General features: G+C 42.9%; 1 protein-coding gene across 4 annotated transcripts in view; it reads left to right on the top strand.

Moving 5' to 3' along the window:
- The window catches only part of neto1l (neuropilin (NRP) and tolloid (TLL)-like 1, like), a 50505-nt gene that overhangs the window by 20364 nt on the left and 17118 nt on the right, over positions 1-13023 (top strand). For all 4 annotated transcript variants that reach the window (XM_057013806.1, XM_057013803.1, XM_057013804.1 and 1 more), the window contains exons 5-6: positions 9668-9709; positions 9920-10047. In XM_057013806.1, coding sequence (XP_056869786.1) covers positions 9668-9709; positions 9920-10047 — 170 coding nt within the window. The remainder of the gene's footprint in view (positions 1-9667; positions 9710-9919; positions 10048-13023) is intronic.

Raw genomic sequence — 13023 nt, 5'->3', positions numbered from 1 at the left:
GAGCTGCTTTTCAAATAAACCATAAATTCCTGGTCGTGTGATGTGTGACAGTAGTGTCTTAATTACACACTCGTCACTTAAATATTCAGTACAAGGAGATTCTGGTGACAACCTGTTCTGGCGGTTATCTGGAGATAACCTTAGATGTTTAGATGCTTAGATGTTTATAATTGTTCTCACACTCCGGTAGCATCGGAGAGGCTGCACCTGCACTAAGACTCCTGTTAGAAGAGAATAAAGTGAAAACTCTGTTCCAACCTTCCCTGAAGGTCACGGCACAGTCTGGTTTTCCTACAGACAATACAGAAGAAGATCTGATTGGTCAAAATGCTAAACTGCATAATAACTAAAGAACAGAAGCAATATTGTTATTTTCTAAATATTTCATAATTTTTCATAATTCAGTTTAAAAAAACTATCCAGTTTTGTGTTGTTTTATTGGCTGTTGACACTGCATCGTGTTATTATTTGACAATATCAGTTCTAGGTAAACAGAGTGCTAAATAAATCACAAAAAATAAATGAGACTTCTTTATGACGCATGTAATAATGTAATGTGTATTCTTGATTCCTGCAGTTGTGATTCATTTCACCAAATATTCAGATGTGAGAATCACAGAGAGGAGTGTGCACACATCCTCAGGTGCATTTGTGCAGAGTAAAGTTTGATGGTATAGAGAGAACATTTTTTTGTACAGGGCTCCCTTGCCATCCCTGTTGTCATGGATCTAGCTCAGCATGTCGATATTTTAGCGTATGACGGGACATATTTCTGCGCAAGAATAACCTTTGATGCAACAGCTCAGCTTGTTTGTCTTTCTCACACGTGGGAGCCATTACTTAGCAGCTTCAGGCTGCAGCTTATGGGTGTTGTTTGTTGGCTCGCTCATCCACTGGGTCCAGCTGCCATCTCTGTGGAGCTCGTGGCTTAGCTGCTCCCCCTGAGACTTGCGTAGGGCTCACTGACCCTCTGGCTCCAACATGCAATGCAGCGTTGGGCATCAGAGAGGTGAGCTTTCCAACAGCAGGACCTCAGCTCACATAGGAGATCAGCTCCTGTGTTGCATTTCAACAGTAAGGTCTGTCCCGCACCTGCTGAAATTCAGTTAAATGCATTAGATAAACAATAGTGATGGTAAACCAGCACATTTATGGCATTTAGGGACATAAAAATGCCATTGCGATTTCTGAAGAAAGGACAATTATATTCCAAAAAAAAGATATTCATGTCCTTTTCCTGACTCTAAAATGTGTCCAAGGCAATCAGAACAGTAACTCTATGTTTGCTCTAAAGCCACATGTGCCACAGCTGCTTTGCTTAAATGCTGTATCTTCAAAAATCTCACGACATCACACCATAACTCCTTAATTTCCATGCACAAAAAACCACAGCCCACCCTGCTGGCATGATTTCTATACAGTGTGAGATTATGGGAGCATTATGTTATGTAGAAATGAACGCACGCACGTTAGCAGATGTTAGCTTGGCTTTCCTAATGGCCCGTTCCTCTCAGAGTGCGACTGAACCGAAGGGGTAATATTCCTAATGCAGCTGTTAATCCAATTGTTCGTCTTAAATCAATTTGTCAATCACATTAGCAATTGAAAAAAATCTCCATCTTTCTCTGTTGGTTTAATCTCAGTTTATTAAAAGGATCGTCTTTTGTGGTGAAAATTAAGCTTTCTGATCCAAAACCACATTCCCGCCATTGTTTCTGCACCATTCTGGGGAGCTGTTTTCCTACGGCTTTCACTCAAACGCACTTGTCTGTTGTGTGTGCGGCTGCACTTTATCACCACACTGGGTCAAATTGTAGCCTGTTGCCGGCATCGAAAAGCCGATGATTCCACCCCCCCTTCCCCGGTCTGCAGGAACAGATGGAGAGTGGCAGTGAAAATTGAAACAGGACTTTGCTGCCTCTCATAATTCCATGACAGGGAAATGAAACGCTATCTCTAGAAAGCAATCAGACTCTCAAATTACCTTTCTCGAGGGGACACTGTTTGCAGATCAGCAGAACTGTCCTCACTCCATCCCTTTATGTCATTGTGTTCCTCTCGCTGCTGCCTCTCAGATACCCCGAGTGCAGTAATGAGTGGCAGAGTGGCAGTGTTGTCTTGATTTATTGCATGGCTGCATGGATGGAACCGGGATAGAACGTGTCTGTCAGGGATGAACACCTGCGATGCACAGAGGCATCTAACTGCTCCTCCAGGAACGGGTTCCAGCTGGATGTAGTTTACATGTGTAATTTACTGTGGCAACTATCAGTGGTCTTCAGTGCTGCACCAGTTCTCCCAACTGCACTGCCATCTCGTCCCAGTAGTATTATATGCAGCTACACTGTGCTGCAGCAAACAGTAAGGCTATCTGCAGGAAGAGAGGTCACAGCCGTCTTCTCATTTTTCCCAATCACGAGGAGGGAGCAGCTATTAGACTTCATTCCCAATTCATTCATCTTATGCTAACTGCTGCTTGACACTGCTTGGACTGTCTGGAATGATGGTGTCACACATGCAGAAATTCACAGAATACATTTCATCTTCGGGGGAAATATTTGTGAGAAGTTACGCAGGAGGAGCTTTTACGAGATCCACATTTACAGTCAGTTAGCTTGTGTGATGCTAACAGCAGCTAGTGAAGCTGCTTTTCCAGCACTTGAGGCTGCCTTGTGCTTAAATTAATTTATTTTCGTACTTCTCTAGTGAGGAGGTGCATTGGTTCGCGCTCTTGCCTGGGGTTCGAATTCCCAAGAGGTTTTCTGCGTTTCAACTCTAAATTAACATTAGAATGAGAGTGTGTATAGGTATTTATATATGTTAAACCTACAGTGAGCTGGCAACTTCTCCAGGGTCGAACCCTGCCCCTCGCCAATTTCAAGGGCAACAAAATAACTTACATGTTACACTTCATTAGCTGTTGCTAATCAAAAATGTGATTAACAATATGTTAGACATTCATTTCTAATTTAATCTGGAAAGAAATAGGCCAAAAGGTATCACATTATCATCTAATACCATGATTAAATTGAATTATTCCAAATTAATAAGATGAGGGTTTTTTGATGGTGTACTTTTACTGTAACAGCAGTATTTAAAAGCACTGCAGTGTACCTGTAAACCCGCTACCACTGCGGTATTCTAGTAATACTCCAAGCACAAACAGGATGGCTCACACGGGGATATTTCAGGAGCAGCTCTGTGTCCTTGTCATTGTTTCCCAGGGGTATTTTGAGAGGAAAGGAGGAGGAGAATTGCAGTTAAAAGCTTGACCAATGGCAGCGATAGACAAAGTCACAATACATCTTTAACACAGATACATGCACTGGATGTGCACAGGCATAAACACATTCCTCAAATCCATCACTGAAATGAAGTGAAACTCCATCCCAGAGAGAAAATTCCCTGATGTCTTCACGAGTAAAAGAAGAAAAAGACCGGATGGACAGTTGTATTCAGTTAGACATACATGGTGGAGTGCACAAGCAATCCAGTGCAAGAAAAACAAGATGTGTGCATGTGGAGATAAATCAGAGATAAATTCGAAGTTTAATTACCAGGTTAATTATAAGTCAGCTGAGCTGTTGACTAGAGTTCACTCACCGAAGTCAAAATTAATTAAGGCACCCAGTTGTGCATCTTAAGATTTGGTTATTTATGCCCGAACAGAAAAGGGGTTGGTAAATTTACCATATTCTCTATCCAGGAAGATTTAATGGTGTTTTTTGCAGGTTGATGCTCCATAAAGTCACTATATTGACTCAAGAGCTGATGGCAGCACTTCTCTACATTTTGAATGTGTTATTTTTCAAATTAATCCAAATATTAAAGAAGGACTTGATTGAAATTGAAAATGAAGCCTGTAAAATTTGCTTGCTGGGATGTCCTTGGGGGGGGGAGTCCAATGTCCACATTGAGAGCCTCTTAACAGCTGCTTCCCCTTTGGAGATCAATACTGTATCAATGAATCATGAGTTCACACACCAGGGCACACAGTTCTTATAATTTATACCTCTGAAATGCATTTAACTAGATGTTTTTGGCTACTGGACACCCTCGGTAAAACAATTGTAGAGGTCAAGGGCTTGTGATGCACAGAGGAGGTGGGGTATTAGTCCTGCCTGTGTCGTCACAGCTCCGAACTTGAATGTGTGGTGTCAGTTTCAGTAGGTTTGTTTTGCTCGTATCCAGAATGCGCCATCCGGGCCAGATGGTTGACGTGATGGTATCGCCCATAGCCTGGCATCACGGTACATGTCGACACTAATCGCTAGTGCCGGCATAGTCCCAGCTCACTGGGCATGGCACCCAGGGCCCAGTGAATCCTATCAGACTGCAGCAGACCCACCTCTTTTCTCTAGAACTGCCCTGTATCGTTGGCTCATCATTTGCGGGGTCAACGAGCTGAATCGAGCGCATGTTTGCTTAATCTTTTTTAGCAATGTTTGGCCAAAAAAAGAGAGGGTTACAATAACCTTTTGTTTGCTCCGGCAGCATTCGGGATTGAAAGTGTGAATTTGTTTTGGCAGTTCAATGCTTCAAACACACACTCTGACCACAGCAAAGTGCAAGTATCCATAAAGATCTCTCTAAAACGCTGATTCCAGTAGAAGTAAGCATTGCAGTTGGAGAAGTGCCCTTTCTTTCTCTGCCTCTACCTTTATCTGTGTGTCTTCCTGCAGCTGGGCCTGATGTGATTAATGGCAGGCATACATTAGCTTGATCAACCACTTGAGTGGAGATTATTAATCAGATGCTTATTTAAATATCATCCCTGAACAGCTGAGAGGAAACGAGGCCACTGGTAAATTGAGTTTTGGTGTGGGCTTGGTTCCCGCAGCGTGCCGTGCGGTTTATTTCTTGCAATTTCGCTACTCCCTGATAACTATGAAGATCAATCAAATGTCACATTACAGTCAGTGTATTAGCCTCAGTGGCTACTGTAATGCTAATCTGGCAAGATAGCGACAACTAATAAAAGACTGCATTATGACTGGGCTAGCAATATGATACGCTATTGGATAAATAGCCCATTTCTATTTTAAAAAATCCTTAATCAGGATATAAGCCTAAGCTACATGAGAACTGTATTAACAGTTTTTTCTATGCTTGCTTAGTTGAATTAATATTAGAAATGGTGCCATTTGGATAGTCTTTATTCTGCAGGAGCATCTAAGGAGATGAGTAAACATTTTCCTACAAATGTTGCACAGATATGTTTAGTCTGAGAGTCATATTTTTAGAGAAAAATGTATTCAAGACTTTGAGTGGTGACGCTGTAGCATTATTATTAAGAACGCTAATAAGACAATGAAACAACTCACTATGAGATCATAGGAGCAGGTCTAAAGTTATAATTTTACCAAACTTTTCCTGGAGTCTGGACCCTTGCACAGAATAGGACTCCCTATTCTCTAAATAGTACACCAAATCAGCGGTACGTACGCTTAGTTTTTGGGTGTTGGAATATAATTGAGTTCACTTGACCCCTCCTCACTAGAGATCAGTGAAGGAGTGAGTTCAGATACAGGCATAATTCAAAGGTACAAGGCTGAGTCACTTCTTTATCATTGCCCTCAAAGGTTTTCTGTTGTTCATCTGGAATTAAATGAAAAGGGAACTTTTGTTTGTCAGATGCTAATAAAGAAGAGAACTGCTAAAATGAGGGAGAGAAATGAAGTTCAAGGACAAACTCCTGATGTTCACCAAATGTGAGCATTTCAGGCTACAGCAACAAAAAAAAATGTTTTTTTAATAAAAGAGTGAAAATGCATCTAAAATTGGTCAAGATGAGACTTTATCAGAATCCTTAGATCCATATTGAGAATAATCTGGTGCATTCCAAAACTTTACAGGTGAGATAAAGATAGAAAAGACAATAAGGGGGTGGTAGGGAACTGAATGATCTCAGTATCTACAAAGATGGCAACACAGAGAGGAGAATGAGGAAAGTCATTGTTCTGCTCAGACTGAGCTCCATGAAAATGTGCTAATGAGTGGAAGTGCTGTGAATTCCTTCTGTTGGAGCCATAAAGAGAGTGAGTAGGAGCTGCACTTAAAGGTGGCGCATGCTTGAAACACTCACTTTGGTATTACTGTACAATTTAGTGCAACATGCAGCGGAGCGTTCCTGTAATCAGACATGACTGATCGAATGCATCCAGAGCATAAATGATAAGCGTAAAGAGCCCCACCGCCTAGAGAATATACACACTCGGTAAAGTTCATTCATCATTTTATCAATTGGTGTAATTGATTGAATGAATTCATCAGGTGGGGCAGCGGAGGAGAGGAGGTGATTGATGACTGCACTGACAGAAACAACCTGATTGAAATTCAGAGGCTGGAGTCTAAAAAGTTCAAAGGTCACAGGGGCAACATTTATCGAGAGCATGGCGGGACCCTTTTTGTTGTGTTAAGAATAGCCTTTATGAGGTGTGTGAGTATGAGAAAGTGTGTGTGTGTGTGTGTGTGTGTGTGTGTGTGTGTGTGTGTGTGTGTGTGTGTGTGTGTGTGTGTGTGTGTGTGTGTGTGCGTGTGTGTGTGTGTCTCCTCTGAGGTTGCTTGGTCTTGTAATCATGGCGACGCCAAAGCCTCAGAATAAATCTTTGACATAGCCTGCATAGATGACCTGAAGGTGGCCATTTCATTGAGTGTCCCTCGCTTTGTTGCTTCCATCCCTTCTTCCTAACTGCTTGCGTGGCCAGTGCCTGATTAGGCAGACCCCTGGATGTCCCCTCAGACGCAGTTGGATGGTCAACAGTTGGACAACCATCAGAAATGCTTCATGCTGCCTGTGTGCTGTAGACCCGTAAGTTTCCAACAATGTCAGTCAGCACCTTTGTCCATTCAGTCCTGGATATGACCACATTTGTGGGCCCTCAGATGGCCATTTAAATCAGAAGTGCTGAGAACTTGTGAGATTTAGTCCTACTCACAAAATAAGGAATAAAGGAACAACCCTTTCAAGTCCCAAGACTCCCCCAGATGTCAGAGAGACCTCCAGAGGTGTCCTAAGCAATCCGGAGTTGCCAAGAGAGGATGGCGTTGAGGCCAGAGAGCCCAACCTCATTTCAGCATTTCTACAGGATGTTGTGCCATTTCTTCTCTCAGTCGGCTGGTAAAGAAAACCTGAGAAGCTTTTAGTGGCTTGGCAACGTCTTCCCAAGCAGGTTGTTTTTAATCACGGCTCATAAGCATTTCGCTGAACTTGCCTTTAATGATGAGCTTCCATTCCTCAATTAACTCCACTAATAAAAGTATCTTGTCTTCGCTCCAGTTGGGTTTTGTTTTTGATCCCGTGTTGGTTTCAGCTTGGGGGACTCAATTAACCACACAACAATTTCAAGTTAATTGCCTAAAAGTAATGAATTGGAAAGATAAGGAAACATTTATCTTTGCCAATGAAAATGTTTCCTATTATTTTGTAGATTATTGTCTCAATATATTCTCTCATTATTCATTTGAGTACCGGTATTTACTGAGATATTTCTAAGATAAGGGGTTCCCTTCAGTGATGGGTCATTTCTGTGGAAAATGGCCCTCTAAGACACTTGATAAATACGGGTCCCGGTCTCTTGGGTGAAAGCAGGAATGATTCTCTTATCTGCTGGTTCAAATGTCCCTGGGGGCGTACAGTTAGCATGTTATCCCTGTATCTTTGTGGGTTTTCTCCAGTTGCTCTGTGTGTGAATGGTTGTTTCTGTATGTCCATCCTGAGATGAGCTGGGGACTTGTCCAGGGGCTACTCCCCACCCTTGCCCCAAGGCAGCTGAAATAGACCCAGTCCCAGGCTAAGGGCTATTGAATCAGCAAAACTCTGGCTGGAATGGTAACTACCTTTGGTATGATGTTGCCTGAATTAATGTCACCAGCCATAACAGTCTGTAGCAAGCTAGCATGTTAGCAACCCAGAGGTAATAAGCCTGACTTTTCAAACTGCTTTTCACGACAGACTGGACTTTAAAAGTGCAGTTTAGCATCTCATGGCCACTTTTAAACTGCAATCTTGCAAACTTCTTGCAATCTTGCAAACTTTCTTTCACAAGTTTATAGGACCCATCACTCAGGTCCAGCAGCCTAGGAGACTGACTCAAATCTGGACAGAAGAATTAGGCTTTGTGTTCTGGTAAATTCGGGGACTTTTAAGTGAGGAGTTCCCGCTGAGCAATCAGGCCTAATTTTGTGCTCTGAGCTCTGAGTGGCCGCCACATCTGCACCTCTGGAGTCAGTATTAATGGGAAGTCCTTTCCTGCATGTTTCCCCCATCCAAGAGCTTTTTCTGAATACAGAAAACCACGTGTCTGAGAAACCCAAACGATGGAATCAGCAGGAATTCATATAATCTCGACCTCGATGCAGAATTTCACTGCAGGTTGACAAGGCGACAAGTTGAGCCATTATTGTGAAAACCTACATCCACGAATTAGCCCAGGAGCATTATCTTTAGTGTTTTTTGATTTCCTTCAAATGCTGTGCAAACTGGGTGGAGAGGCTCCCACTCTTTCCGTCTGCTTATTTTACACTTCAAGCGCTGGAATCTTGAGCTCTTATGGTAGATTACAGGAACTTCAGGTCCGACACAGACATGAAAACGATCCTGTGGCAGATCCTGTGGCAGATCCTGCATATTCCAATTCAATGTCCTCTAAGAAGTGCAAACAGGATCAAACCGTTGGTGAGGGGAAAATGTTAAGCTAACATACCTCAGCCAGGCTGCTACACTTGATGTAATTTACTGTAACGTCACACAGAATAAATCTGGTTAAAGCTCTTTTGTTGTATTTAGCTAACACTTGTACGGTTTCAGCTTGGCTTTGTTAAAGAGTTCTCAGCCTGTGGAACTTTGGCTGAGGATTATATCCAACCGTCTTCTAAGCAGTTCTGAAAACTTGCTGTTAAGCTGCTGGGTTTTGTTTTTCTTCACAGTCCAAATTATAAATATTTTATTCTTGTTTTTGACCTTTAATGTCATTACTCTTACGCTGTGGCTTAGATATCCGACACTCACACAGATGTGAACAGTAAATATCAATTTTAACAGGATGTCTTGCTTTTGTTGCTTATTGTCTTAAAGCTAAGAAAAACCCTAGACGTTTCACATTTTGCAGTAACAGAATCAAGGATGATGCATGATTAGAGTCACATCGACATCAAGGTACCGTTTTGCTGCAGTTTAAGCCTCACTTTGTGAAGAATATTATACAGATGTCAAGTAATCTCCATAGGAACAAGGCTAGAGATACTTCCTCCATGTTTTCTCCCTGTCTGAATGAAAGTAACAAAAGTCACATGACTTTAGCATCGATCATTGCTATGTTGGTTTGGGTTTGGAGAAATAGTGTGTGGACGTGCTTGCTTGAACCCCCTGCAGCAAAGCGGCTGCAGATCTTCCCACATTGATCCTGTCCAGACGTCAACGACAGACATGCCAGCAGCATATTTTGCGTTGCTCCCGGTTGCTATTCAGTACTAAAGACTGAAATTATTACTGTAATCATATTTGAAATTACGCATTTGATAGGGAGGCAATTTTTTAATAATGAATTGTTTTTATTGAACAGTTTCGAGAAACATCCTCTTCTATCACACCTGGGTGTTTCTGCCTGCTGCTGTAATCCTAAATGAATTATAAATGATCCCTCCTCTCTTCTCCGCTCTATTTCAGATCCAGACTTTGCAGACTTGGGAGTGCCTCCACCTCTGCCCTGTAGGTACACTCTCTTGATCTATGGCTCTTTCTCCACCTATTTCACCCTCTAACATTTGTTTCTCTTTCACGTGCTCTGTTAATCCAACTCCTGTATCAGATAAAGCCCCTTTTATGCTAATAATGCTGGTTGATCCTCGATACTAGGTGGTGCTTTTTCAAAACAAGACGCTACATGTTTGTATGTTGTTGCATGCACGTGCCTTTCAGCCTGTCAGTATGACATGGTTGGACCTGAAGGTATCGTAGAGTCCCATCAAATCACCAAAGACGGGAAGGCGGGGGCTACTGAGGCTGTCGATTGTAAATGGTACATCCGAGCTCCGCCACGCTCCAAGGTTAGTGACATAAAACACCATACAGCTATCCCGCAACCATTTTTAGATGTCTCATAAAGTGAAACTAAAACTGTGCTGCCGTCTGAAAACAAACCAGCGAGAATAAGGAAAATTCCTGCATTTTATGGAATTCTGAACTTCTCATCTTCCAAACTCGGCTGAGTCACTTTTTCTGTCTAATTAGCTGATTTCTTACAGCGCTCACACGCAACAGGCTTGCATCAGGGTGCTTTAATATTGCATGTGGGTCCGTCTGCAACCTCCAGCAGTGTCCCCATGTGACTGTTTGCAGCTGCTAGGGGACCTCTTCCCCTGTTGCGATCAGACAGATAGGCAGAAAGGGTTATTTGGCATCAGAGCCCTTTTTTAATCAGCAGCCTGCCGCCAACAGGAATTGGGGATGGGAGTAGATAGAGAGTGGAGGGGGAGTGGGACAGAGTGAGCGGAAGCATTACTACTGATGAAATGGCATCACCAGTTTGACCCTAAGGCCTGCTGCAGCCTGTATTTGTTTTCTCTGCCAGTGGTCACCCTGAGTATAATCACGTGGGCGGCCCCCTACTGACACAGAACACACAATCTATGTTATTCTAAATTAACGCTATGGGATTAAAACATCTCTTAAGGAATTCACCACTTCAAATCACATGATTCCCCGCATCACTTCTTAAGGCTAAGTCATATGTAGCACACACATGTGTTACATATTAAAAAAAAAGTTTGGGCCTCTGCAACATGTCACTACAGCAGTTGAGTCTACCTTTTTACTTTGGCATTTATGGTTACCAACAATTGATTTATGGAGCTTGTAATGTATTACTGTGAATATGTTTTTAAGATTTACAGGGTTTGGTTACACTGTTATTTGAATGGGTGGGACAACGAACAGACCAATACCATAATTGATGTGGGTCATGGGAGCGCGCCCACCATTAGCATCAAACGTGGAGGTAACAATTAGCCTTAACTAGCATTGGAACTACAAGTTGCTTACTTACTGGATTAAATGCTAAGTTCTTGTGTAAATCAGATGTGTTCAAATGCTGACCAAATGAAAAAAAGGGTTTTGTTCGATGTGACCGGATGATAATGCCGGTGTCACCATGATTCATGGCTGCAGCGGCTGCCTGCCTCTTATCTGACATACTCTAAGGGGTTATATATATCTTTTTAATACCCTTGTTACCCAAAGGTCCTTCAGCTGGAGCTTCTTTCAGCTCGAAGGCCACAGGAAGTACAGTATAGAATACCCCCACAGACCCAGAGCCGTTCTTTTCACCATAGACATTCATGCTAAACCACCCTAAAAAGCTGCGACAGAGCGGCAGCCAGCTACTAAAGCTAATTCACAAAAGCACCATTGATTCATCAATTCTTCTAAGTGCAGTTACGTGAGCGATCTGGAAGATTGTCGCAACGGCACCAATGAGGAACATAAGTCATTTCTCCTTTTATTCCACACGCGTGCGAATAAAAGGGAGACGGGGCGAGCGATCCAGGCAGCGTGATGGATGTTACTTGGTGTAACTCCATGTCACATTTTACCCTACAGGCGCGTCTCACCAGGCAAGTCCAGAGCCAAAGGCTGACAGTCATTGGCACTGATGGACAAGTTGGCAAATACATATTTTAGCAGAAATTTATCTTTCACACACACACACACACACACACACACACTTACATGCACCCACACACACAGGCAATTTATCAACAGTATCTCTCTGCGCACACAATCCTGGAGCTGTCCCCTTCATAACTGCTGCTCAAACTCAGCTCTGCACAAAATATATAGCGTACTGAACATTTTCAAACCCCCAAAAAACCAGACATGCATGCCCACATGGGAGCGTAGGGAGACACCAGCACATCACGTCAGTGGAGTACTGTATAGCACCCAGCCTGAGATGGTGGAGATGGCATTCTGTATCGAAGGTTCAAATTAGACTACACCAGTGTAGCCCTGACGGGTGGGAGGAGAGCGAGGAAGGGGGCAAAATGGGGAGAGATGGGTTAGCTGAATGTTAATAGATTAATGTGGTGGAAAATATTGAACACACAAAAGTAAGAAATGATCATGTCAAGTCCACAAACCAGCTGTTGGCTGTTCTGTTAAATGACTGTTAGTGATAGCCTTCACCACGTTTACACCTTCTGAAGCCAAAAATTGAAGGAAAAAAAGGAATGTAATGAACACCACAAATGCAATGAGAGAGATGGATTCTTCCTCACTGGGCTCCGCAGAATCAATGAAGAGGCAGCCTATTTTCTGCTGGAACCGATCTCTCCTCCGCCAAATGTCCAATCGGAACTGATCTGTGGCGCTCATTTGGATTCGATGTCATTGACGCTCATATTTTTCTTCATCAGCGGCAGTTATTAGAGATCGTCCACAGAATCTGTAGAGAGTGAGACAGTCTTTGTCATGTGCATGTGTCGAGTTTCTTCTTTACAATAATATATTTTCATCTTCAGTCTGAAGAACATTAAACCTCAGCAAGGTACAAATGGAAACAAATGCAACCTTTTAACCGGTTAAGTTGTTGTCATTATCATGAGGTTGCAAGTCCTCTAGAGCAATAGTCTCGTGGTGGTATTAGTCTGGTCTTTTTTCTTTTAAAATTGTATTTACTTTACTACACCATCACAACAATGTTATTAAACCATCCCCTAAAAGAGGCCACTGCTGCTGCCACTGCTGCTGCTGCCACCACTGCTGCCACTGGTACCACTGCTGCTTCCACTGCTGCTGCTGCCACTGCTACTGCCACTGCTGCTGCTGCTGTTACCGCTGCCACCACTGATGCTGCTGCCACTGGTGCCACTGCAGCTTCCACTGCTGCTGCTGCTACTGCCACCACTGCTGCCACTGGTACCACTGCTGCTTCCACTGCTGCTGCTGTCCTTAGAACGGACAAAGTCATTATCATTGGAGACTTTAATATCCATGTAGATGTTGTAAATGACAGCTTTAGAAAT

This window comes from Takifugu flavidus, chromosome 17, assembly GCF_003711565.1.
Source record: "Takifugu flavidus isolate HTHZ2018 chromosome 17, ASM371156v2, whole genome shotgun sequence".
NCBI classification, from domain to species: Eukaryota; Metazoa; Chordata; class Actinopteri; order Tetraodontiformes; family Tetraodontidae; genus Takifugu; species Takifugu flavidus.
This window is presented reverse-complemented; position numbering and strand designations above follow the sequence as displayed.